This window comes from Rana temporaria, chromosome 5 (genome assembly GCF_905171775.1).
Source record: "Rana temporaria chromosome 5, aRanTem1.1, whole genome shotgun sequence".
In the NCBI taxonomy this organism is placed as follows: domain Eukaryota; kingdom Metazoa; phylum Chordata; class Amphibia; order Anura; family Ranidae; genus Rana; species Rana temporaria.
The window spans coordinates 237,470,590-237,498,378 of record NC_053493.1 but is presented as its reverse complement, the minus strand read 5'-3'; the positions used below and the strand labels follow the sequence as shown (position 1 = coordinate 237,498,378).

General features: G+C 42.7%; 1 protein-coding gene across 1 annotated transcript in view; it reads left to right on the top strand.

Annotated features, from left to right (window-relative positions):
• Positions 1-11,018, top strand: part of WRNIP1 (WRN helicase interacting protein 1) — a 152,525-nt gene extending 141,507 nt beyond the window's left edge. Inside the window, exon 7 of the mRNA XM_040353628.1 lies at positions 10,075-11,018. Within this exon, the coding sequence (XP_040209562.1) occupies positions 10,075-10,335 (261 nt within the window). The 3' untranslated portion in view covers positions 10,336-11,018. The remainder of the gene's footprint in view (positions 1-10,074) is intronic.
• Positions 11,019-27,789: the final 16,771 nt, after the last annotated feature.

Here is a 27,789-nt window from a genome sequence, read left to right as displayed (position 1 = left end):
TCTCCTATCACCTTCCAGGACGGCACACCTGAGAGATGAGGGCTCCTCCCTACAGGAACCGCAATCAATTGACAGCTTGTTATAAGTCCCCACCCTTCCCCTTGATCCCCAGTACTGATGGTCCCTTGTGAGACAGGTTCTAGGGAGGCCGGGGAGGGCTGAACCAACCTGTAGGCTTGTCCTTCTCACAGGTCACCCCCAAGTTTGTATTGGCGCTCTGGCCACAGGGAGTATTGCATAAACCACCGCTGCCAATCACTCTCTCCACTTCCAGGATTCCTCTGGCAGGAAGCACTGTACTCCAGGCCTCGTTCTGGACATGGCCACATCACAGGAAGTGGGCAGCCCCGGAGGTACATTGCAACCTGGAAGTGCTAGAAATGCCGGGAGACAACGTAGAGAGCGGCGTGGAGAGCAGAGCAAGGCAGTGGAAAGTGGTCGGCTCGCTGTACCAGCCCCTCTAGCAGTACCAGCAGCCCAGGACCCAGCCAACCTCCTCATGAAACAGGAGGAACGGAAGGCAACCACAACTGTGGGCAGATCCAGGTCAGGGCCCAGTGAGTACAAACCCCCTTGGAAAGGAAGGAGGAGAAGGGGGTGAGAGGCCCTGGCTTGTAGGGGTCTGAGAATCCCTGGGCCAGCCAGATCAGGCTGGGCTTCACCATTCACCTTACCCTTCCCCCCTCCCCAGTACAAGCCTGCAGTTAGAAGGAAGACAGAGTAATGTTATATGTATGTTATATCTCTTGTCTTACAGAATCCCCCAGTGGAACCCAGGAGTCCTCAGATAAACAACCTCCTGCCACAACAGGGCATAGCTCCTCAAAAAATGTGGGTACTGTAAGGATAAACTTCCAAAGTCCCACTCAAAACCCTTTTGCTATAAGGAAAAGAGGCTTCTACACTGATGAAAAAAATTATCTCATCTATGCAGACGGAAATGCTGGCAACAGTCAAAGCTATTTCCGTGAAGCCGCCGGGCAATCGGCAACCCAGGGTCCTGACACAGAGGAGCTTACCCCTAGAGAAGGTACATCCTCCCAGGAGAGCCTTTTTGGAGGTGGACCTAGTGCCCTTCTCCCACCATCACAATCACTTCCTGTAGCCCAGGTAGAGGACGAAGAGAAGGACTGGGGGGGGGGGGATATGGAAAGCCAGGCCAGAACACAGCTCAGAGGGGGAGTTGTATCTAGACCTGTTACGCCAGACTCTGGAGGATGCAAGGTTAAGGAGACGCCTCTTCATCCTAGAGGATCTGGATGGACTCTTGCAGGCAATATATGCCACTGAGGAGAGTCCAGAAGCCCCTAGAGTAACCTCGGCACAGGTATATAGGGGGCTGAGCAAGGGTCAATCCAGAGTGTTCCCACTCCATCAATCCTTAAAGGATCAGGGCCAGCTGCTATGAATCTGGCAGGTAGCTCCATGATGGTGCATTTAGAGTTTTTTTGCTCTTAAAAGCCTGCCTCCTAATTTTTTCCCATGGGGTGGGGAGGCACAAAAAGGGGGCACCCATGTGAACATATTATTTTTGAGGGGGTTGTTTATTATGTGCAACTTCTCAGCAAGTTCCAACCTATTATTTCCTCCTTGCACTGCTGCTATATCTATCAGTGTGTAATGCCGCATGTACACGTTAATTTTTCAGCATGAAAAAATACATTTTTCGGCATGTTAGAAAAACAAAGTTTTTCCAACTTCATCATTAAAATGACGTTGCCCACACACCATCGTTTTAAAAAAAATGATCTAGCAAAGCGCGGTGACGTACGACCGGCACTATAAAGGGGAAGTTCCATGCGGATGACGCCACCCTTGGGGCTGCTTTAGCTGATTCCGTGTTGGTAAAAGACTATTTGCGCTTTTCTGTCTGTTACAGCGTGATGAATGTGCTTACTCCATTACGAATAGTAGTTTTACCAGAACGAGCGCTTCCGTCTCATAACTTGCTTCTGAGCATGCGCTGGTTTTTAAAGTCGTTTAAGCCCACACACGATAATTTTTTTCGTTTAAAACGTTAAAAAATGCAGCATGTTCTAATTTTTTTTTGTCGTTTTTCAGAACCCGAAAAATTATGTGAAGCCCACACACGATCATTTTAAATGAAATTTTTTAAAAACAAAGTTTTTTTCATGCTGAAAAATGATCGTGTGTACGCGGCATAAGAGTTAATCAAGACCTCTTGTGGTTTTGGCTACAGTCCACCTGTGGGCTGCACGAGAAGCATAAAATGCTATCCTGCAACCCTTAATTGTGCGGGTTCCTGGTGCAACCCTCTATGCTGGAGCTACATAAACTAGCCTGTATTTAGGGTGAAGCCCTACTAGTGTCTGATTGCCTCCAGGCTAAGATTATGATCATCTCTTCCTGCCAATGACTTAATTGATCTCTGGGTCTGTGTTTGTTAAGACCTTAGATGCATGGACTCGCTCCCACCTGTGTGTATGGGCTAGCTACAGCTACTCAGACTTATGCAGTAGTAGGTTAACAGCTACCACTACTGTGGTATAGTCGCACACCTCAGACTTCTATTATTTGGAACTATCATGTTCCTTCACTGGTGGGTGAAGGGTTAGTATCTGGAGTTCAGGCTATGCCTAGGATAGAAAAACAAGCTGTGCAACTACTACAAACATACAAATAACTGTAACTCGTGGTGATAAAGTACAAATAAATTCACATGAAACAAATATTTGGTCCAAAAGGTGAAAATAAAACAGTCCCAATGGTTGTGTGTTCGACCAATAAACATTTGAGTGAAAAAAAGTCTATCACAACATAAAACCCCCCAAAAAAAGTGCATCCAATGATGGTTACTGACAGTCAATTATCATTTTCCTTCTAGTGGATGGTGACATCAATGCAAGGAGACCTCAGAAAAGTTCACGGATAGAAGAAAGATACCTCCACCTTATAATCACACTGCCCCTTACCAGAGGGGAATATCCCAAATAGAGACCTTCTGACGGCAGATGGCTTACTCCCCAGCCAAGGGTTTGTGTGGCAGGATGTCCAAGGGCCGAGATTTCTCCCACAATAGACCGATGATTAGTGTAATTTAAAACATGTGGAGAAGGAAAGGAGCTGACATAGTGTGAATCCATATAGCAGTTTAATGTAAAAAAATTAAAATCGCACTTACAAGAAAGTAGATAAAAATAGCTTGTGAAAATATAGCCGGCTGGCTAGCACAACCCGTTCACTCCGGGACACAGTATGCGGTTAAAGACGTCAGCACGCCGCTACCCTACGCCGTTTCATCTTAGAAGACTTCATCCAGGGGCACGAGCGGCATACTGACTCACCACAATTTATATCTAACTAACACAGAGGGTACCGCCCCCATCTGAGCTCCCAGTATCCCTGAAGCTTTAATGGCCATCTTGGATAAGGGATATGTTCAACGTATAAAAATAGCTTTTCTTATAGTGTCCTAATTCATCTGGCCAGAGTCTCAATCCTAGCCAAGAGAGGAGGAGAAAAAAGAAAAGGACAAAAGCAAACAGAGAAAAAATGTATTTATATCTATTTGGTGTTCTTTCCCTGTGCGTGTTTTATTTCTAATTCTATTAGGGAGCAAAGCTGGCATTTACGGCACTGATGGTTTGCTTTTGTCCTTTTCTTTTTTTCTCCTCCTCTCTTGGCTAGGATTGAGACTCTGGCCAGATGAGTTAGGACACTATAAGAAAAGCTATTTTTATACGTTGAACATATCCCTTATCCAAGATGGCCATTAAAGCTTCAGGGATCCTGGGAGCTCAGATGGGGGCGGTACCCTCTGTGTTAGTTAGATATAAATTGCGGTGAGTCAGTACGCCGCTCGTGCCCCTGGATGAAGTCTTCTAAGACGAAACGGCATAGGGTAGCGGCGTACTGACGTCTTTAACCGCATACTGTGTCCCAGAGTGAACGGGTTGTGCTAGCCGGCCGGCTATATTTTCACAAATATTTGTATTTGTAATATTATTTACTTTCTTGTAAGTGCGATTTTAATTTTTTTTCATTAAACTGCTATATGGATTCACACTATGTCAGCTCCTTTCCTTCTCCACATGTGTTTTAAAGTACACTAATCATCGGTCTATTGTGGGAGAAATCTCGGCCCTTGGACATCCTGCCACACAAACCCTTGGCTGGGGAGTAAGCCATCTGCCGTCAGAAGGTCTCTAATTGGGATCTTCCCCTCTGGTAAGGGGCAGTGTGATTATAAGGTGGAGGTATCTTTCTTCTATCCGTGCACTTTTCTGAAGTCTCCTTGCATTGATGTCACCATCCACTAGAAGGAAAATTATAATTGACTGTCAGTAACCATCATTGGATGCACGTTTTTTTGGGGGTTTTGTGTTGTGATAGACTTTTTTTCACTCAAAAGTTTATTGGTCGAACACACAACCATTGGGACTGTTTTATTTTCACCTTTTGGACCAAATATTTGTTTCATGTGAATTTATTTGTACTTTATCACCACGAGTTACAGTTATTTGTATGTTTGTAGTAGTTGCGCAGCTTGTTTTTCCATTGTACTAGTTATTTGTGGGTATCTCACTATTTAAGCTGCTAGCATTTTTATTTTAGGTTCACTTATCAGACAGCGCGGTATCACTACCTTTTTTCACTATGCCTAGGATAGATTTTGTCTGACCACACATCATAAATACGCAACATTGGAAGTTTGTTTTGTGTCTTTTCTATTATATAACTATCTTAAGGCTCACTAGAAATGCATAATATTGATTCTGTGACTGTACACTGTTGCTTATCAGAAACGCATAACATTGAATTTTTTGTGACACTTCTGTTATATATGTAAAAATGTATGTGTCCTGTGCTTAGGATGTTGATATGAAAAAGGCTGCTGCCCCCCCCTAGTAGAGTCCCCAAGGGGAAACTATAGTGAAAAGAAAAAGGTTTAGTAGGGGTAGTGGCACTGCCTGCTCTGGACAGGGTACCTACGGGGACCTGCAAGGGATAAACCTGTAGTGTTGTCCTGAAATTAATTTGTGTAATAGTCCCTCACCATCCGTGTGATTAAATACCAGGGGCCAGGTATGCACCTGTGTTACTATTATATCAGGGTTCCTAAGTCTCTATTTAGTGGTACTAGTATAGAATGTAATCTCAGGTCGTTCCTGCTTGGTGGGAAATTACGTGAATACATTAAAAAATAGATAAAAACTGTGATGCAACAGCCAATAGCTGCTGACTATTCATAAAATTATCCAGTCATTAAATCAATATATAGGTTATGGTCATATATATGTGCATTAAATATAATGTATATAATATGTAAAGGCAAAATACATAACCAATCAGAACAAGAAATATAAAATGAATGTGTCAAAGTATGTGAAAGTCCAATCAAAATTGTATAAAAAGTCCCATAAATATAACACTGTTGGAATTCAGTTCATCAGTGTTCAAAAACCAGTGAAAGATCTCACAATGAGAGATAATAATATGACACAACAAGTGATCTTGAGGTGAATATGGTGATAAACGCAACAGGTGATCTTGAGGTGATTATGGTGCTCCACCACATGGGTCTCCACTCACCAGATACAATCACCCCTCCAGGGGTATACTGCATGTAGAATAAGTCTCCTGGGCTTCCACTCCTCTGTTTTTTCACTTGCCAGACCATTTGTTTACAGGAGAAGCTTTCCAGAAAGTAGGCAATTGTGTATATCCAATATCCTCAGGAAAAGAAAGGTATAGCTTCCATGGTGTAGTATATTTTTTTTTTTATTCCAACAGACACCACAAAAATGTACAAAAAATGGTATACTCAAATGTAAAAGATTAAAAACTAGCTGCTGCCTGTTTCCAGGTAGTTGCAAAGTAAAAACAATGGGCACATTATGTTCGCCAAGTTGGAAGCCGCAGCGTGCGCTCCAACTGTGTTCCAGCTGGCGGTACCTGGATATGACGTAAGTGCGTAACTCTGCCTAAATAACTTCTGTGTTATAATCGTACACTATTGCTAATCATAAATGCACAACATTGAATTGTCAGCGACATTTCTGTTGGTTATATGACTGTACAAGGTTGCTATTCAGAAACGCACAGCATTGAATTATTGTTAGTGACATTTATGTTGACTATATGACTGTACACTGTTGCTAATCGGAAATACACGACATTTGAGTTACTGATGGCAACATTTCTGTTGGTTATAGGACTGTACAAGTTTGCTAATCAGAAACGCACAATATTGTATTATTGGTAGTGACATTTCTGTGGTTTATGTGACTGTACACTGTTGCTATTCAGAAACGCACAGCATTGAGTTTTTGCTAGTGACAGTTCTGTTGGTTTTATTACTGTACACGGTTTCTATTCAGAAACACACAGCATTGAGTTTTTGCTACTGACATTTCTGTTATATAACTGTACACAGTTGCTAAACAGAAATGCACAGCATTGAGTTTTTGCTAGTGACATTTCTGTTGGTTATATGACTGTGCAGTGTTGCTAATCAGAAGTGCACACCATTGAATTGTTGGTGACATTTCTGTTGGTTTTTTGACTATACCCTGTTGTTAATCAGAAGCGTGTTAGTGTCACTCTCTGCCAGTTATGACTGCACGTGGTCCAGCACCAGCAATGCACAACTGTAGGTCATGTGTGTCTTTTCTGTTGTCATACTGGCTATACAACTGCATTTTCTTGATCATCAGAAATGCACAATATGTGTTAGTATAATTTGTTGGTTATATGACCGTAATGCTTTCGGTATCAGGAATACATAACACCGAAGTGGTTCTTGTCCTCCTGTCTTGCATCTATTACCTTAGTTTGCTGTAAAGCAGAAAAACACAGCAGTGAAAGGTGTCTGTGTCTTTTCATATTGATCAGAAAAACACCACATTTGCATTTGTTAGTGTCCTTTCTGTTGGATGTATGACCTTATCTTGTTGCGCATGAGAAGCACACATTTGAAGTTTGTGTCCTTTCACCTTTGCTTAAGTTATATAATGGTATCTTAAGATGATTAGAGATACACATTTTACATTTTGTTTGTGTCTTTTCTGTTCTACAGGAGACTGTATATCAGAAAATACAACAGTGAAGGCTGGGTGTGTCTTCCTGTTTTGTATTCCATATAAAGCTTGAGCTTTCTACCCTTCAAAAATACTAGATTTATGGCCTATATATCTGTGATATTATATATTTGTCACTTTTATTTCAGACCTTATTTTTCATGCACAGGGAAGGAACAGGAGTTCTGACTCAAAAAACATTCCCTAGGCTTGAACCCAGGTTATAGGACACTGGAAGAAGGTCATAAAATCGCCTATCATTATTTTTTGTAAGAACTAGGGAGTTATGTTCATAGAAGTTTTTTGGCTTGAAGATGCAGCATCAGAACTTATCTGACCTGTTTACCCGGCCCGATAGGTTTACGGCTCGGCAGATATCCTTCATGTCACCCCCTTGGAAAAACTGGATGTAGTTGGCCAATATTCATCTTTTACCCATATTATAGACTTAATTCCCTGTAGTAGGGATCTGCTTAATTTAACACTCATTAGTTCCGAGAGGCACCCATTGGTGCTTGGAGTGGATTATGGTCTGAGACACCTGATATTTATGAAATGGTTACTATCATTTCTTACTAGGCTCCTCTCCACTTAGTTTTAATGCATTTACCTGCAGGGTTATAAGGAGCCTAGGGATATAGAAGACTTCCAAATCTGACATGTCAGCATTCAGATGGAAAAAAAAAACAGAAGTTGGATATGCTTGGTTACATATCTGTCCAGTCCTCTGAGCCCAGGGAATAAGCTTCCCTTAATCTATTATCCTTAAGTGTTTTTTTTTCTTTTCACCCTGGCTATGGCAAATAAAATAAAAAAAGGGGACCCACAAGGATGGTCTGTCAGGAGGCCTTTTTCTAAATCATTCTTCTGAACAGACTAATGGTTTAAAACCAGATGTTCTTTGTTAACCAATTAGTTCCTTGTTTCACAAGTCTCTGATTAGTCTTTTTAGTGGCCCTATGCAGCAGTTACAGACATTATAGATCATGATTGCTAGAAGATTGACACAGGCTCTCAGATTTTATCTTTAAGAGCCCATGCCACCTAGATCCTGCATCTGAAGAGAAGTCAGGGACATAGGTGGAGCAGACCTGCAGATCAGTTACATGATCCAGCTAGAATACCTTCATCACGCACTAGGGAGTGGAGGTAAAAAATTCAAATCAAAACCTGGCATTTGGCAGAAAGGCTATGCAGGCAGGGGTCCCACCCTAAAGTAGGCTTGTGGTTTCTTTATTATCCTCTCAGGTGTGACATCCTGGAAGGTGATGGGATAAAACCTACGTTAGACTTACCAGTAACGGTATTTCTACGAACCTTCCAGGATGGCAAGCCTACTTCCCACCCTATGTGGAGGGAAAAATTAGCTGAACACTAGGTATTGTGTACCTGTGTGGATCGATTCTCCTTTGAACCGGTTCAAGATTACTTTATTACAAACTGGGGATCAAGGGGAAGGGTGGGGACTTAGAAAAAAGCTGTCAATTGATTGCGTTTCCTCTAGGGAGGAGCTCTCGGGTGTGCCGTCCTGAAAGGTTCGTAGAAATACCGTTACCGGTATGTCTAATGTCGTTTTTTATGTTTTTTTTTTTTAACCTGCAAAAATATGTGCATTTTTTTTACGCAAAAGTGAACTTAGCCCTTAACCACTTCTCATTCAGCGAAGTACCAGTACATCACTGGGTGATATCTTGGACATTATTGGGGCAATAACTGAGGTTTCAGTGATTCCAGCCAGCGATTCCAAAGCTGTTAAAAGTAATCTGAGTGGCTAAAAAGCTTCTAGATTACTTTTACATTCAGGGGAAGGGGGTGCTCTTTCAATTAATCAGGGAGCCCGATAAGGATGCGACCGCCGGCATCTGGCTCCAAGCACACAGTGAGAGGAACTGAGGTTGTTCCTCCCCACGATGTCATATACCGGAAGTGATGAAGATTTTGTCACTTCTGGCTTTGGCTCTTTGTTTCCCTGGCCGTTACTGGTCAAGGAAGCAGCCGATCAGATCCGCCATTCATAGAAGCTATACTACCTGAAGATTTCTCCTGAAAGAAGAATCAACACGACACAACATACAAACTAAGTTATGTCCCCTGTTCTGATTTTTATGTTTTTTATAATTTTAGCAAAATTTGGCTTTAGGAAGCAAAGCTGGATAAAGAGGGCAGATTGAAAAGAAATGTTTCCTAGGTTTTCTATAGAAAAGTGAACCTGTTACTTTTACACTTGTGGGTTTGTTTAACCACTTCCAGGCCAATACTGACATTCCTCTTCTTGTAAAAAATATTATTTTTTGCTATAAAGCTACTCAGAACCCCAAAACATTGTATTTCTCCCGGCCACAACTGCAATTGCAGTGTGGGTAGGGTAAAAGGAGGAGCTCCTATCCATAAGTGAACCATGGAGACACCCGACGGATAAGTTGGCTTGTTCGGCCCAGATGGGTGGAGCACAAAGAGCTCCACAAAGCTATATACTGAGGACATCTAGTGGACAACACTGTAACCACAGCAGAGAAAAAATTACTAAAAAATACCAAAACCACAGCATGAACGGCAATAGGAATGATCCATACAAAATGAAAGAGAGCCTGCAAAAACAAAAAAAAAACAGTTGGTAAATAAAAGTAAAAATGACAATGGAATAAATCAAAATTGAATTAAATTCATAAAGAATAAGAAATTAAATAAACTAAATAAAATAATGATAATAAATAAAAATAAATATTATAATAGTGACGATAGAAGAGGGAGGTGGGTTTACAGACACAATTCCATTTACACTTGCCTCTCCATAGTGCATGGACCTCTGATCAGGTTCATCTGAAAAACTGACAGGTGAATTTGATAGAGTTGTCCATGTGAAAAGGATCTAAAGGTGAAGTATTTTCATTTAGACATAATGGTTATTAATCAGTAGATCACTGCTTGGCCAACATAATTATTCTTATGTGTTTTACATTTATCCTAATATAACTTGTATAGGTAAAGAAATTAAGTTATTTTACATGTTCTAATTATTTATGTTTCCCTACAGGTTATATTGGCCCAGTGTGTTATGTACTTGGCCCAAGCACCAAAATCGATTGTTGCTTATAGTGCGTACAATAAGGTGAAGCAGTGCTTGAAGAACCATAAGGGGCCACTTCCACCAGTTCCACTCCATCTGCGGAATGCCCCCACTAAACTAATGAAGAATTTGGGTTATGCTAAAGGATATAAATATAATCCGAAATTCAGTGAGCCAGTAGAGCAAGATTACTTGCCTCCAGAAATGAAGGGGATGAAATTTGTTTGAACTTGATGTCTCTGCCTTAACTATGTTCTGTGAACATGCAGTGAAATAAATACAATTTCTAAAATGTGCTATTATCAGTGCACTTCAAAACCAAATTCCGAATTGCTCCAAGTATTTTTGGATGTCTCATTTTTAGAATTTCCTTGTAACTTTTTCTCAAAGTGTTATTTTTGTAATTAAGCATATTACAACTTGCAATGTACTCTTCTAGCTAGCCTTTAAATAAGACAAATACATGAACATACCTTGCTACTCATCAGAACTGCCAGTGAAAGGTCTGTGCTAACAGACTTTGATGGGCACATGCAATGTGCTGAGATATTTTCAGATTAATTGCAGGTGCATTTGAGCAGCAGCTAATATTCTGACCTGCATCTGATACAAGACTTTTTTGCATTCCAAAAACATATACAGAGCAAGAAGCCATTCTGGAGTATAACAAAGCCCATCAACTCAACAAGGCCTTTTATAAGGAATATGACAAACTTTACGAGTGAGACTTCATGCATCGTAATAGTAGCTTTCCTCAAGGTCAATAAGCAAAAACATTTTTAGTTATAAATTAATATTCAGAAAATCACTTCATGTCCATTGAAGGCAATTGCTTATGATAAATAAATGCAATCCAATTATTCAAATAACGATTTATGATCATTAATAAAATACTGTGTATTGCACATCAATGTCCATTGCCCTGTCTTTCTGTGTCACACCTAAATGATCACTTTTTAAGAGGCTTTGTAACATGGGAAAGAGGGAATATCAAGCTTATGCATGGAGTGCCCCTACTGTACCTGCAGCAGTCTCTCAAATCTTCCTGGGATTTATTGAGAAAGTTTGGGAGGCTGTTGCAAATATGTGCAGACAGTGACAGAGTATCTTTAATAAAAATAGGATCATCTTTCCAGAATGTTAAGTGTCCATTTGGTTTGATTACACTGCAGTACTAATGTAAGAATATGGAACCAAAATTATGTAATTTGCTATTTTCACTGATTAGCTAGTAAAAGCTACATGTCTGAGCAAATGTCTGAACTTGCCATGTGCCTGTATTTTGTAAACATGTATTAGTAATAAATGATGTGTCAACTTTCCAGAGACTTGGGCTAGGTTCACACTTGTGCAGGTTGGAAACACTCAAGAGTTCCCAACCCACAGGGAAAATGCTCTTTAGTAGGTGCGCAGGGATGCCATTAATTTCCAAGTGGCACCATATGCATCAGGAGACGTGGCATGTTTTTCGCACACACCAAATCGCATGGTGCTGCGACTTTTCTCAGGTTGGGGAATTTTTTCCATGTTTTTCTGCAAGTAGGGCCGCCCATTGAAATGAATGGGCTGCCTACCCACAGAACGTCACACAAATGTAAACATAGCAATATCAAAATATTCAAATTGAGCCATAATTGCTGTTATTTTAATGGTGACTATTTTTTTTCATCTGAAGGGCAGGACAAGCAGCAATAAACCCTCTTCACATTGCTTTGAAGACACAGTGTTCCTGCCTCAGATTCCTTTGTAATTGCAAGAACAGGCATGCAAGGAACTTCTATTAGATTGACCCAATTTTTAATAACTCAGTGGTTTCAAATGTCTTCAACATTCATTCCGTATTCAGTTTCTCTCACCCCAAGTTCACAATCCAAAACTCTCACTCGGCTACAGAAAAACAAAATAAATGTGATGTAGTGAACACATTGAATTTGTTGTGCCCCATTCATGTTGTATGGGACAATTTAACATTAAAGGGACAGCTTCACTGCACAATTATCATGGATCATGAAATTGTCAGTAAATTCCAAACTAATTTCATTTAGAGGATTCCCAACAAATTTATCAATTTACGTGTGCTCTTTCTTAGCTGTAAAATCATTGTAGTAAATGAAAAATACCTGGTGATCCTGCCAGTTATTTGTACTTTCTTAATTTTGATGGCAACAAAAGCTGTTCTTTAACTAGGTGATTGACAGTGGCTACTCCAGCTAACTGTGCTGTCATAACAAGGCAGAGCTGAAAAGTTCTACTTTACAGATGGCAGCCTCAACAGTTAACAATTAATTCCCAAATTTACAAATGCTGTCAGTATTTTTTTTTTCTATTTACTGAGCCATGGTCACGTGGTGGTATTTGGCTGGGAATAAACAGCAAATATGTCACCAGAACATGCTACGACTTTCCTAATCTTACAGGATAACAGGCTTCTCAATTCTGGGTTATATGCAGCTACATTTAGGTGAATAGACATTGGCAAAACAAAAAAGATGCAAGGACATTCCTCTATATAATCCCTCTCACTCCCAACTAATCTCAGCTTTTTGCTAGTTTCATGTGATAAACCTCTTCTCCCTACTAAGAGAAGCATACTTTCTGCTATGGAAATTCACTCTTGCGCTCTCTCTCTCTCGCTCTCTCTTTCTTCGCTCTCTCTTTCTCTTCGGTCTGTCTCTCTCTTCGGTCTCTCTCTCTCTTCGGTCTCTCTCTCTCTTTGCGCTCTCTCTCTTCGCGCTCTCTCTCTCTTCGCGCTCTCTCTCTCTTCGCTCTCTCTCTCTCTCTCTCTTTGCTCTCTCTCTCTCTCTCTTCGCTCTCTCTCTCTCTTCGCTCTCTCTCTCTCTCTTCGCTCTCTCTCTCTCTTCGCTCTCTCTCTCTCTTCGCTCTCTCTCTCTCTTCGCTCTCCCTCTCTCTCTTGCTCTCTCTGGCTCTCATTGATTTATTTTCCAGAATTATTTTTTTATTGTGGGGCCAGCCTGTAAAATAGTTTTTGTACTGGATCCTTCTCTGGATGTTCCCCCTTGGCAGAGCCAGGGTCCTGATCTGGCTGGTGCAGAGCCAAGTTTCTGAAGAGCCCTGCAGGAATATGCCCATTGTGGAGGGCAAAGCCAAGACGGTGCCAATTCCCCTTACTTCTTCTACCAAAGTCTTAAATACAGGTCTGGCGCCCTTTAAAGATTTAACCCAGGGTGCCCAGTAGATTCTCACTTTTGGGGTATGTAACCGATTTTTTCTGGGACTGCGACATTATGGCGGACAGATCAATACTTTTGAGACATTTTTGGGACCATTGTCATTTTCGCAGCAAAAAATGCTATAAAAATGCACTGATTACTGTGAAAATGGCAGTGAAGGGGTTAACCACTAGGGGGCACTAAAAAGGTTAAGTGTGTCCTATTGTGTGTTTCTTACTGTAGGGGGTGTGGCTGGACGTGTGACGTCACTGATCTTCGTTCCCTATGACAGGGAACAGACGATCAGTGACAGGCCACAGAGAAGAACAGGAAAGGTTTATTTAATCTCACCTCTGCCCGTTCTTCAGCTCCTGGGACACGAGCGCGGTCTCGGAGCTCACGCCTAGGTCGCGACCGTGGCGGCTCGTGCGCGACCCACAGCTGGGCTCTTAAAGGCTTGTGCCCAGCCATGTCCTTCTGCCAACGTATATTGGCGTGAAGGGGTCCTCAAGTGGTTAAGACCCCCAAGAGTATTAAATCTTTTCTATTACATACACTACACAAAGCTGTTCTGTATAGAGGTTGGAAAACAGATAAACTATTCATACCTCACAAATGTTTTTTTGACCAATATTCCTCTGTGAGGATTAATTTATTATTATTATTATTATTATTATCATGGTAGTAAACTCCCATCTCTGACTTTACCTATAGGTAAGCCTTTATTAACCACTTAACCCCCGGACCATATTGCTGGTCAAATACCAGAGCACTTTTTTGCTATTCGGCACTGCGTCGCTTTAACTGACAATTGCGCGGTCGTGCGACGTGGCTCCCAAACAAAATTGGCGTCTTTTTTCCCCCACAAATAGTGCTTTCTTTTGGTGGTATTTGATTACCTCTGCCGTTTTTAGTTTTTGTGCTATAAACAAAAATAGAGCGACAATTTTGCTATAATAAATATCCCCCAAAAATATATAAAAAAATTGTTTTCCTCAATTTAGGCCGATACGTATTCTTCTACATATTTTTTGTAACACACACACAGCTCCCGGTCCCCGCTCTGTTACGAGCAATTGCTGGTGCCCGGCGGTGATCGCGCCCGCCGGGCACGCGCAGGAATCGGGTGGCCCCTAGTGGCCTGCGCGAGAGCCGACGTTATATTACGTACTCTCGCGCAGGGGAGCCGACCTACCGCCGTAAAACGACGGCGGCTGGTCGGCAAGTGGTTAAGGCTTACCTATAGGTAGTGAAAAATATATCTTAAAACACCATTTAGGATATATTTACTGTACATGCAGTCAGTGACATCACTGGCTCATGTGCTCTGAAGGAACGGCCAGCCAAGTGCTGTAAACGACACATGTACGTGGGAATGATGTAATTGCGGCTCCGGCCAGTCACACAGCTGAAGTCCGCAGACCCAGAAGGTAGACCGGGTGAAGATGGGGAGCGCCTGCAGCGGTGACATTGGAAGGCTGGATGAAAAAAAAAAAAGCCCAGTGGTTTACTACTACTTTAAGAAGAGGGCTGTTTCCCACTGTTCCAGCAGCTTCCTGCCCTCACCATTCTTGCTGAGGATGAGTTTAAGGATCCAATTGACAAATATTTGGAAGCTCTTTCCAAATAATTAATTTCTCTTTAAGGCCCTGCCTTGCAACCTGCGATGGCCATAATGCTAGTCTTTTAAAACCTTAGATCAGTGGGCTAAACACATGGTAAAAGATCCAGCTTCTATTCACACTGATCCCCTGTTTCTAGAATGCTTGTAGCTTATGCTGATAGCACTATACTTTTCCATAGATGGGTTTGTTGATACTTCCCATCTTGTTTCCCAAATGAGTTTCCTGTAAATATGCAGCCAACTCTTTAGCTAAAATGTTGGTCTGTGGAACAACAATGCAAAAAGCATCTGCCATATATGTCCTTTGAGAAAAAATGTCTCTTTGGAGCTGCTCTGGACATCCTCATTTGCCCCAAATCAAGAAGCATAGGCCATAGGCCCCACCTCTGAGGCCAAAAATCTTTTATTTCCTTGCTTCCCAGGCTTCTAGGCTAGGTCCAAGCCAGGCACCTGCAGACAAGTTCTCTTTGGTATGAAGAAACCAACCGACTTTCCAAAGTGGAGAATGTCTGTTAGCTACTAGGGACATCTGGTCGGCAAACATCATGTGGTTTCTGGGGGCTACAACCTAGAGTTCTGCTCTCTTCCCTCTCTCTCCATTTCATGTTTTCTAGCCAGTCTCCATGCAAATTTTCCAGACCTTTTGGATCAAGAAATTATCCTTACCGTGGAAAGGTATTAGGCGTTTTACTCCAACCTTTTCACTGTTCCTATTTTGAATCTGAAGGTCTTAAATGTCATCAGTTGGGTGCAGAATTTTTGAATGGAACCAGGTCTGTCATAGTTTTCATTCATCAGGAAGACTTCTTGAGCCTCTGTGGACATCAAGGATGTGTACTTTCACATCCCTATCTTTCCAGCATATCTGCATTATTTACGTTTTGCCGTGGGTCATCATCACTACCATCCAATGCTTTTGGTGGTTTTGTGGGATCAGTACAAATCTCCCAGTTAAATGTGATACTTCAACCTGATTAGAATCCTGGCAAATGCACTGTGTTGGCCTTTTCAGACATTATCCCAAGGTCCGATTTATGGTCCTGCTTTATGGCCACTGAATTTAGCAACATGTCTGTTGAAGCCCAAGTCTTGAGAGACATTTTTAAAAGATGGGAAATCTACGTTTTTCAAGGTCCAGCATCACACATGGACGGCATACTTTGCCTAATGCAAGGAAAGAAGATTTCATCACAGACTTATTACAATTAAGGGTCAAATCCCAGCATTTGTGACCATTTCCTTTAATATATTTAACTCCCTAGGGGACCAAGTGCACATGCACATATAGCACTTCATCCAGTTGTTCCCTAAACATACCACCTATATGCAGCCTGTTCCCCCCACCCTTCCTTTTGAATCCCAAATTATGAGCGTTCCTGTGGGTGAAGTACAGTCATTACAGCGCCCCACCCCCTCTCCAAGCCTATTTTGATATGACACTATTATGAAGAGAGCTGCTTGTTCATAATAGTAAAAGGTTGTTCAGAGCTTCAACTATGTGTAAATTATCTGCCATGTGTGTGTACAAGAAGCTGCAGATACATTACACAGAGCCTCAACTTTGTTAATTCATAATAGTGACAGATCACCCAAAGCTGTGGCTCTCTGTGTGTCGATCAGGGTTGCTTGTACACAGCCTGGCCAATGGAGGACACAGCTCTGCAGAACTGTGTAAGCTTCAATATTTATGAATAAGCAACTAGTGATGTTGAGCCGGCCTCATGTATACCACAGCCTAACATTGCTGATTGCTCATTCATAAAACTGACACCTCGCACAGTGCTGTGTCATATATCCGCTAGGCTGTGTATGTGTAAAAGCAGCTTTGATAGATACACAGCATTGCAGGCTGTGCATTCTTTTTTTGTGAATGTAGTGCTGGATGATATGTGATAGGCTTCTTTAAACTACTTGTAAGCCTCAGATATGAAACATCAACAAAAGCATATCTTTCTATATTGTGCACTTGTCTCAATATGGAGCACTAAATGTAATTTATGCTGCTCCATTGCTTTGCCATCAGTCACTTCTGACAAGTTTTCCTGACCCCAAGAGAAAAAAAAGCGACGGGAGGGAGCTCCAGCTGATTGACAGACTCTTCTTGTCACTTCCCTCTTCACTGAGCTCTGCAGAGTGTAATTTCAGCTCTGTCTCCTCATTTCTGAATGCTCAGTCAATTCTGGACTTTGAATGTAGAGAAGAGAAAACTGCAGATAAACAGGTACAACTTATGTAGGAGGATTTGTTTCATCTCTATAACCTGCGACTAGCCATTTCACTGGGTGTAAGTAAGAGTTTACAACTAGGTTGGGCTACTTCAAAAACCTAATTTTCAAACTGTTGGGGATATTTATTTTCTACCCTAATTCACAACATTGGCCCAGATTCAGGTACATTTGCGTTTTATTTGCGGAGGCACAGGGCAACGATTTTGCCCTGCGCCCACGCAAATATTTTGCGCTGCCCTCGATTCACGGAGCAGTAGCTCCGTAAATTGCGAGGGCGCGCCGGCAAAATTGCCCGGCGTAAGCGCGCGCAATGTAAATGATCCCGCCGGGGGCGGGAATCATTTAAATTAGGCGCGCTCCCGCGCCGAGCGTAGAGCGCATGCTCCGTCGGGAAACTTTCCCGACGTGCATTGCGGCAAATGACGTCGCAAGGACGTCATTTGCTTCAAAGTGAACGTGAATGGCGCTGGACGAATGTTCGCAAACGACGTAAAATTTGAACGTCGCGACGCGGGAAGGGCGGTATACTTTAGCATTGGCTGCCCCTACTATTAGAAGGGGCAGACTTGCGCTAAAGACGCCGTACGGAAAATCCGTAACTTGCGTACGCAGGGCCCGCACAACTTTGTGAATCGGTGTTAGTATGCAATTTGCATACTATATGCTGATCACAATGGGAGCGCCCCCTAGCGGCCAACGCAAGAATGCAGCCTAAAATCAGCGTGGTATAAGAGCCTTATGCCACGCAGATTTTAGGCTGCAGTCGGCGTTACGATGTTCCTGAATCAGGAGCATTCGTAACGCCGACGCAAGTAAGCAATTGCGCTGCGTAACCTATGGTTACGCAGGCGCAATTGCTTACTGAATCTGGGCCATTGTCTTCACTTCTACAACACATGTCGAAGTTCATGGCCTTGTCCTTTTAAGGAATCAATCTAATCCTAGGACAAGGAAAAGGTGATGTTGAGGCCCAGTACCTCCTTTTAATCCAAAGGTTGTTTTGGCCTTTCACTTCAATAGGACATTGTTCTTCCATTTCTTTATCCAGCTACAGTACAGAAGAAAATTCCCCATTACTACCTGGGTGTAGTTTGAGCTGTCTAGGTTAGTTTTGCATTCACTGCTTCTATTAGGCTGACTTTATTTTTTTTGTCATTCCTGATGATCCTCATAAATAGGAACCATCTTCTAGTTTAACCATTTATCAGTGGCTCAGACAGATTATTGTTCAAACTTATGGTCTTAATTATTGGGTGCCACTCTTTCCTGTGAAATCTCACCCCTCTAGATCTGAGCGTGCCTCTGGGCCTCACACAATGGTTTCCCAGATTTGCAAGGTCTGCCACCTGTTGTTCTGTTCACACATTCTCAAAATGGACTTTCAGGACTCCTCTGATGCCAGCTTCAGGCATAAGGACCTTCTTTAAACTGCAGACAGTCACTGGTTATATTGTTTTGTTGTGTGGGCTTGTTTGTGTTTGTTACTGTTGCCCACCATCAGTTAGACTGCTTTTGAATGTCCCAGTTGACTGATTCACTAAACAGAAAAACATATAAGATGTTTGTGCTTACTGTAAAATCAACTTTTTTGATTTCATGACACAGGAGGTCCCACTCCTTTGTACCTATGATTTCCCCCTTAAAGGGGCTGTAAAGACAAAAATATTTTCCTCTTAAATTAAAGTCTGACAGTAGCTGATAAAGTAAAAAGTAATGTTTTGCATTATAATTAGTTTGATACCTGTTGAAATCGAGCTGTTTTATTCACCTCCGTCACTCCTGAATCGTTATTCTCACTGACTTCCTGGTTTGCAGTGCGTATTCATTCTTGCTACATCACGGCCTAATGGGAACTACAGTTCCCATTAGGCTCAGCCTCCATGCCTGTGAGGGATAAGAGAGCATCTTCACGCAGGGCTGTAGTCATAGGGAGGGGGTGAGCACATTCTGCTTTCCACCATGCAAAACGGCTCAGATGCTGGTGGAAAGCAAGAAGAGGAGAGACAGAAAATGGCATTTTCAAACCTGGATTACTGTATTTTGGAGGTCAAAAGGAAAAACGAGGTAAGTGATATTTAAATGCTCTAGCTTACAGCAATCAATTGATCTAATAAAAAACTAACCTTTAGTGTTCCTTTAATACTGCTCTACAAAACTGAGGCGTGTTGAGAGTAGTGGGCTATATCCGGATAGTCACTTTTTTGCCAGTGTCCAAATCCTCTTGTAGATGTCAATATAACCATACTTGTCTCTGAATCCTCTGTCCCTCATTAAACCCCAAGAAATAGATTTTACAGTAAGGACAAAATGTATTTTTAAGCTTTTCATGCATAGTTGCAGCTTTATTCCTAAAATAATTATATTGATGAGAACAAATGTTCTTCCAAGGCTCTGGCTTCTTTCAGACTGCTAGGCCAAGTTGACAGCAGATTCTTCCACATGCCTTCCAAAAATGTAGGTGAGATGCCATGTAAGCTTTAGTGAACTTTTTTTTTCTTCTATAAAAGTGCAAGTGGTAAAGCATCTATGCAACGGTTGCAGTCTGGATAGTGTCTCCAATCTAAAGCCTGGTACATGGGTACTCCTCTCTGTTCAACAGAAGCTGGCCGTTATCAGAAAATCCTGCTCGAAAAAACAGCATTTAATCAGCGCTTCCAATTGCTGCAGTGCTGATCTTTGTTTTCTCTGGGGGGAGGGGGTCAGAATACAATGGCACAGCAGGGGAGATCTGTCTGGATTTTTTATTCTTTTGCTCAGCCCCCTGGGGCTTGTAACTCTTTCAGAATGGTCATAAAATTATTTTTATCCGGCCTTTATTACTAGTTAACTTACATAGTCACTTATTGTACTTTTTGTTTTCATTTTATTGTTAGACGGCCTGTTCTGGGCATTATACATTTGCAGTGGCGGCTGGTGCTCCAAATTTTTGGGGGGGCGCAAACAAACAAAAAAAAACAAACAATTGCAGCCTCACTGTGCCCATCAAATGCAGCCACTGTGCCAATCACATGCAGCCACTGTGCCCATCAAATGCAATGCAGCCACTGTGCCCATCAAATGCAGCCACTGTGCCCATCAAACGCAGCCACTGTGCCATTAATTGTCACCACTGTGCCATGCCATCAAAGGCAGCCACTGTGCCATGCCATCAATCGCAGCCACTGTGCCATCAATTGTCACCATTGTGCCATGCCATCAAACGCAGCCATTGTGCCATGCCATCAAACGCAGCCACTGTGCCATGCCATCAAACACAGCCACTGTGCCATGCCATCAAATGCAGCCACTGTGCCCATCAATTGTCGCCACTGTGCCAATTGTCGCCACTGTGCCAATTGATGCCACTGTGCCAATTGATGCCACTGTGCCATTTGATTGTCGCTGCTGTGCCCTTTAATTGTCGCCACTGTGCCAATTGGTGCCACTGTGCCAATTGATGCCACTGTGCCCTTTAATTGCCACCGCTGTGCCCTGTAAAATGCTGCCCCCCCCCCGCCTGGCATTACCTTTCTGGGGTCGGCCATCCTCCTTCCACAGTCCCTCCATGTCTTCTCCCGCCCTCGATGACGCTTCAGCCACTGGCTCTGATAGGCACTTTCACAGCCAGGGCCGCACTGGGAATAAAAACCAGCCCTGGAAAAAATTTCATACCAGCCCCACAGCATTATTATACCAGCGTACCAGCATAACGTCATTATTTTCTTGTTCTTGAAAGGGAAAACCATACATTTTAAAGCACATTTAAAGAGTGTATTATATATAGATAAGACAGATATGAAAGCACATAGGACTTTATATCTATTAACGCAAATTCCAGGTAAAAGCGGTCAATCATCAAGGTGGACCCCTGGAACTCAGAATGTGGGGGGGGGGGACCACCTTCCGCAGAAACAATATGGTAAGGGGAGTGGGTTACTGATGTAATGGGGAAACCTTTATATCAGTGCCCTCTTACATTATCGTATTCACTTCCCCCTTACATCAGTGACCCCCCTCAGACTGGCCTAGCGGTGCTGTCCCCGACCTCCTCTCAGGTGCACCATGCAGGGCTCAGTCAGTCGTCTCCAGCTTGGTGGCTCTAGTTTTATCCTATAGTCTCCTCTCCACAGACATCTGACTTCTCCCATGACCCCCATCCCAGCGGTGCTCCCACTCTTGACTCCTTTCCAGTCTCCAGACTCCCTCAGAGACTGAAGACATGATATAAGAGATGGTCAGAGGCTGCAGACATGATACAAGAGCTCAATGCAGCCTCATCAGTTCCCATCAAATTCAGCCTCGCTGTGCCCATCAAATGCAGTCTCGCTGTGCCCATCAAATGCAGTCTCACTGTGCCCATCAAATGCAGTCTCACTGTGCCCATCATTGCATCTCCTCCTGTGCCCCATGTCCCAGTCTGCAGTCCCTGTCTGTGGGAAGGTGTGTTGTTGATGCTTGGTACGGTACCTTCCATGCCAGCAGGATATCCATGATCACCATCAGCAGGCAGGGTCTGTTCTCCTTTTGGATGGGGACAGTGCTCATTCCAGAGGATCTGTTTGTTGTGAGATGGAGTGGTCCCTGGCCACCTGCACCTTCAGCCGTCCTCATTTTCTGCCCCTAGTCAGCCTGTCCTCTAAACTGGGGAAGTGAGAGCACTGGGTGGGACTGGAAAGAAGGGAGAGCGGAGAGCACTGGCGGGGTTGGAGAGCACATGGGTGGGGAGCGGAGAGCACTGGGGGGAGCCAAAAAGAACAGGGGTGGAGAGCACAGAAGGCTAAGGGGGGATCTTGAGAGCACTGGGGGCAGAAAGAACAGGGGTGGAGAGCATGAGGGCTGGAGAGCACTGGGGGGTACAAAGAGCAGGGGGGAGTGTAGAGCAATGGGGGGAGCTTGAGAGCACCAGTGGGGGCCAGAAAAAACAGGGGTGGAAAGTACAGGGGGCTGGAGCGCACTATGGGGGGCGGAGAGCACATGGGTGGGGGCAAAATGCAGGGAGAGTGGAGAGTACAGGGGCGGGGAGCGGAAAGTGGGGGGGAGAACAGTGGTGGAGAGGACCTGTAATATAATTTGGTCTTAAAATGAAATTGCTGTTTTGGGGGTCCAGCCGTGTCACATTAGGTTTTAGCATTTGGTGACACGATATCTGCAGAAGGCGAAGACTGGAGTTCGGAAACAGCTAACCATCCCCTGGTCCTCTTGGCTGTGAAAGGGTTAAGGGCTCTCGTCGTTCCCTCCGGTCGGGAGTTATTTTTATTATTTGATGGTCAGCAAGCAGATCTGTCAGCAGAACCAACGAGCAGAGCCGATTACACCCCAGGGGGTCTGTCTGTCGGATCAAGACGCTTGGCCTTTATCCCATAATATGCCCAGCCTGCGTGTTACAGCATTATCGCCGAACACAGACTCAGCCAGCAAGCTCCGTGATGATACACAGGAGAGAGGGGACTGCAGCCCCGCAACTGAAACCGGCCACATGACGGGCAGCCTACTGGGAATTCTCCCGATATCCCGGTAGGCCAGTCCGGCCCTGTCCACAGCCAACCAGCTGCCATTATTCAGATGGCTGGCCCTCACCAGGGAGCCGGCCATCTGAATAGTCGGCGGCAGCGGCAATACATAGATTCATGCAATGCATGAATCTATGTATTGTATTCAGTGGCGGTGCGGCAGCGAGAGGGGACGGCGCTCCGGCGCCCTTTATGGACGCAACGCCACTGTACAGTTGTGTCATAGTCTCAATTTCTCAGTATTTAACTATACTTCAAGGACTATTTAGTGGCTTCAAAATGTTCAGGTATCCATCCTAACTTGTGCTTTTTGATTGCATGCCATGGAGTTGCTGGAAGTGTATTTTTCCCTTTATGGTTTAGCTTAGCCATGATATTGACTCATCAGAAGCTTGGCCTTCAAGAAACATCTGCATTTATACTACAATTACTTGAAACCCCTTGACAACAAACAGGTGATCTCCTTTAAACTAATGTAGTTTAGGAATTGGCTGCTTTAGGTGTATATTAATAAAGGATCATATGGTTATGCAATCAGTAATTTAGTAAATATTTTTACTGTATATTGTAATCAATGAAAATTACCGTATTTATCGGCGTATAACACGCACAGGCGTATAACACGCACACCTAACTCTAAGAGGGAAGTTTCAGGAAAAAAACTTTCCACAGCCCCCTGCGTATAACACGCAGGCACAGTTTACCCTCTATTTTCAGGGTAAAAAAGTGAGTGTTATACGCCAATAAATACAGTACTTTCTATTAATATATTAATAAATGTATTTTTTAAATGCCAGCAAGTACCTGAATTTTACTGTGAATCGGCATCTTGCGGTCCCTGTACTGAGGTGCTGGTACCGTGTTTCCCCGAAAATAAGACACCGTCTTATATTTATTTTTCCTCACTATGGCTTATTTTCAGGGGATGTCTTATTTTTATTACCGGCAACTATGGTACAACAATCTACATTTATTCGAATGCAGTTAAGTCGTCTTGTGGGGTGATCTCTTTGGGCTCAGTAGCAGACTGTTTGCTGAAGCTTTTCCCCCTCTCCCCTGGTGTTTGTGTGGGGTGAGAGACTGTTGCTGGTCAGTTCTGGGGAGCAGCTTTACTTCTTCCCCTGAGGACAGAGCGTCCTGCTCCTCACTTCACTGAGGAGACTTTTTACTTTCACTTTCAGCGGGAGCTGACCTTATTGATGTGGCTGCCGACACCTCTCCGGTCACCTAGAGATATCGTAGCAGCTGTCACGATGGAGCAAATAAGAAGGGCTGAACGACTTCTTTACAGCTCTGCACCAGTACACTATGGTACATACGCCTATCACGTCTTGTTTACCGCTACGCATAGTCACGCCCATCACTACGTCTTATTTTCGGGGGGATGGCTTATATTTCGGAAAGGCTTGGAAATCCTGCTACGGCTTATTTTAGGAGTACGTCTTATTTTTGGGGAAACACGGTATATAAATGGAAGAAACAATATATTAATCAGTTCATCTACAGACAAGCAGCATGCTAATAGGACAAATAGGCAGAATTACAGAGATAAGCTCATCATTGTGCTGCTGCTTCAATATAGCATACAGGTACCACTGCACACTGTATTAAACTTCAGAGTAAGCCAAATGAAAGACCTACTTTGGCTCAAATCCCCATCCATAGGTCACGCCCCTCTGACAAGTTTCTTTCACCTACAGTACATTGGGCTTAATCATGAAGTGACTGATGGGGGGGGGGGGGGGGGGGTTGTCTGAAGCCCTTCCTTCATTTTCCTTACCCCGGAGTTAAAAACAATGTGTGGTTGTACCTGTATGCTGTATTATATCTTAGAGTGAGGTGTGGTCTTGATCTTGGAGCGAGACTGATACTGCCGGATTGGAGCTGCACCAATCTGTTATGGTACTTCCCCTTCAGTCAGAGACCAGGGTGGCATGAGCTAAGAGGAAGGGAGTTGAAACGCCTAAAAGAAAACGTCTCAGGTAGCAAAAGTAGTACTACAGGGGACAGCATTGGACTGCAGGGGAGTATTGCAGCAAACGTTTTTAGGGGGCTATTTTTTCACTGGAGTCCTGCTTAAAACATAAAAATGTTCAAGAGATTAATACTTTTTTTAGGCACTGTATATGAAATTGTGATTGCTTAACATTTTAGTCAACTGTCTTGGAAGTTTAAATATGGTTAAAGATGCATCAAGCAGAGAGAAATTCTGATAACTTCAAGAAGCAGACCCAACCACCCCATATTTTCTTTGAATTCCCACTGCAGTCTTATGTATGGTTTGTCACTTATCTATCCTTTGGCAAAGAAAAACTTTCATATTTGTTTTGGGGAGTCTGTCTCTATGGATGGAGTACAGGGGTGCTCCAATAAATAAAATGTCAAAAGATGCTTTATTAATGAGTCAGCGTGTGTAGTAGCCTGAACCAGAAAAACCTGGGTTGGAAGATTCAGTACATTCGCACATGAGGCCAGCAAATGCATGCTTTTTGACTGCAGCCAGTAGGCATGTTTTTTTCTGAACTCTTTCCAGAAAAACAGGGTAAGTGATTAGTGTGGCACTTTATAGACATTTGTAGAAAGCATGATGCTGGCTGTCACTGAGGAGCAAAACTGAGAAACAGAAAATGATCAGGAATGTGTGAAGAGTTTCATCTTTACATGTTATTCATTTCATCTGTGAAACACTTCTGCGTTTGTAACCTTAGCCTTAAGGACTTGAAAATGAGTACAAAGGTCTTCTTAGGACAGAAAATGAAAGAAAAGTTTGGGAATCCAAAACTACCAGAACATTTGATACTTTGACAACAGGACTTGAGTTTAGTGGTCAAGTCTTGCTAGGATTGTGAATTCCGTGTCCATGTTCTAATCTCTGTCGCCAGAGTCTTCTCTCAATGTATCAGCAGACTGTCTGATACTTAGCGCCTTCTTTCTGTCTGAGCAGTTTTCTTTTACTGTAACTGATGTGATGCCATCTAATTTTATAATGCATCTGGTTGTATCTTTAACCATTTGTTGATTTTTGAACTCTAAAACATTTCTGTTTTCATAGTGCTAAGCACTCTGGCAAGCTAGATTTATTAGAAAAGAGAAATATATCCCAAACTGATTTATTGTATTTTAGAGAAATTTATATATTATTATATTTTAAAGCCACTTACCGAGCAGCCGCCATCATACTGCAGCAGGTAGGCACGATCCTGAGAATATGTCTCCTCCTCTAGTCAGTCCCATCCCCTTACAGTTAGAAACACACATGAGGGATCACATTTAACCCCTTGATCACCCCCTAGTGTTAACAGTAATCCGTGCATTTTAGCACTGATCACTGTATAAATGTCAATGGTCCCAAAAGTGTGCGATCTTTGTGCCTCAATGTCACAGTCCCACTAAAAATCACAGATCACCACCATTACTATTAGAAAAAAATTATAAAAATGACAATTTCCCTATCTTGTTTTTAAGCTCATTGCGATTTTTTTTGTTTTTACCAAAAATATGTAAAAGAATATATATCAGTCTAAACTAACTGATGAAGATTTTTTTTTCTTTTTTTGGGGGGGGGGGGGGGGTATTTATTATAGCAAAAAGTATAAAATATTTTGTTTTGTTTTTTTCTAAATTGTTTATAGCGCAAACAATAAAAACCACAGAGTTGATCAAATACCACCAAAAGAAAGCTCTATTTGTGGAAGAAAAAGGATGTCAATTTTGTTTGGGGTACAGCGTCACACAAAAAATTGCCTGGTCATTAAAGTGGAAAGTCTTCCGGTCCTTAAGTGGTTAAAAACGTTTCTATCTACAGTTTGTAAGTATACAGGTAAATGTAAAAGGGGAGCAGCCATATATCTTCATTATACACTTCCTGCTTTACATTGCCACATAATGATTGTGCTTTACTGCTTCGTCTCGCATTAAAAGTCAGTGACATACACTATAGAAGTTTATGCCTTGCTCATTTTTCATGTCAGAGGTTTAAAACCACTTTAATTGTACATTACTGGACACGGGATGGTATCCTGCTACCAATTGATTATCCAGCTGCCTTCAGGTTATTGGACACTGACAAACAAAGCAGTAGGGACAGCCCTGTATAACCCATCCTACTCCCAGCAAGCCTCAAGTTTTTTCTAGTGTCCTTCGGATACCAGATGTCTCTCTGCTCTGAGAGAGGCAAACCACTTTGCTCTTGTTCTTTTCTCAAGATTTTCTTAAACTAGCAATATATAATTTTTTTTTTGCTGTAATAGTACTCCAGCAGCCTCATTTCTAAAGGTCTGTAAATGCTTGTTTTAAATCCTCCCAAGAAAAAAATAAGATCATTTTGAAATTGATAGCAGCAACCTGTCTCAAAAAGTTGGGACTGTGAAACAAAAAGTTGAGCAGAAATAACATTTTGCAACTAATTAGGTTAACTAGCAACAGGTCAGTAACATGAATGAGAAGTAAAGATGGACAGAGGTTCACCAATCTCTGAAAAGTTATCTGAATAATGTTCCTTGATGTAAAACTGCAAAAACAATGCAAGGGACAATCTGAAAAACAATATTGGATGCCTGTGATCTTCGGGTTCTCAGAAGGCAATGCATAAAAATAGGCATGATTACGTGATGGACACAATGGCATGGGCTCAAAAATGCCTCCAAAATCACTGTCTGTGAATACAGCTCGCCATACCATCCAAAAATGCAAGTTAAAGCTCTATTATTTAAAAAAAAAGGCCATATCTAAATATGATCCAGAAACGCCATTATCTTCTCTGGGCCAAAGTTAATTTAAAATGGTCTTTCGCAAAGAGTAAAATTTTTCTGTGGTCAGATAAATCGCAATTTGACTGAAGAGGAGAGGGACTTTCTAATAAGGCCCCTTTCACACTAGGGCGGTTTTCAGGCACATTAGCGCTGGGAATAGCCTCTGGTAAGCACCTGAAAACCGCCTTCCATTCATTCAAGTGTGACTTTTCACAGTCGGGCGGTGCGCTTGCGGGACATTCCGAAAAGTCCTGCAAGAAGCATCTTTGGGGCGGGTTGGGAGCACTGTATTTAGAGCTCCCAAAACGTCCTGCCCATTGGAAAGGATAAGCGCTTTCGAAGCGCTGCAACAAAAGAGTTTGTAACCCCTTCTTTGGAGTTAAAAGCTCCTCGCTAGCGGCCAAAAAGCGCCGCTTAAAC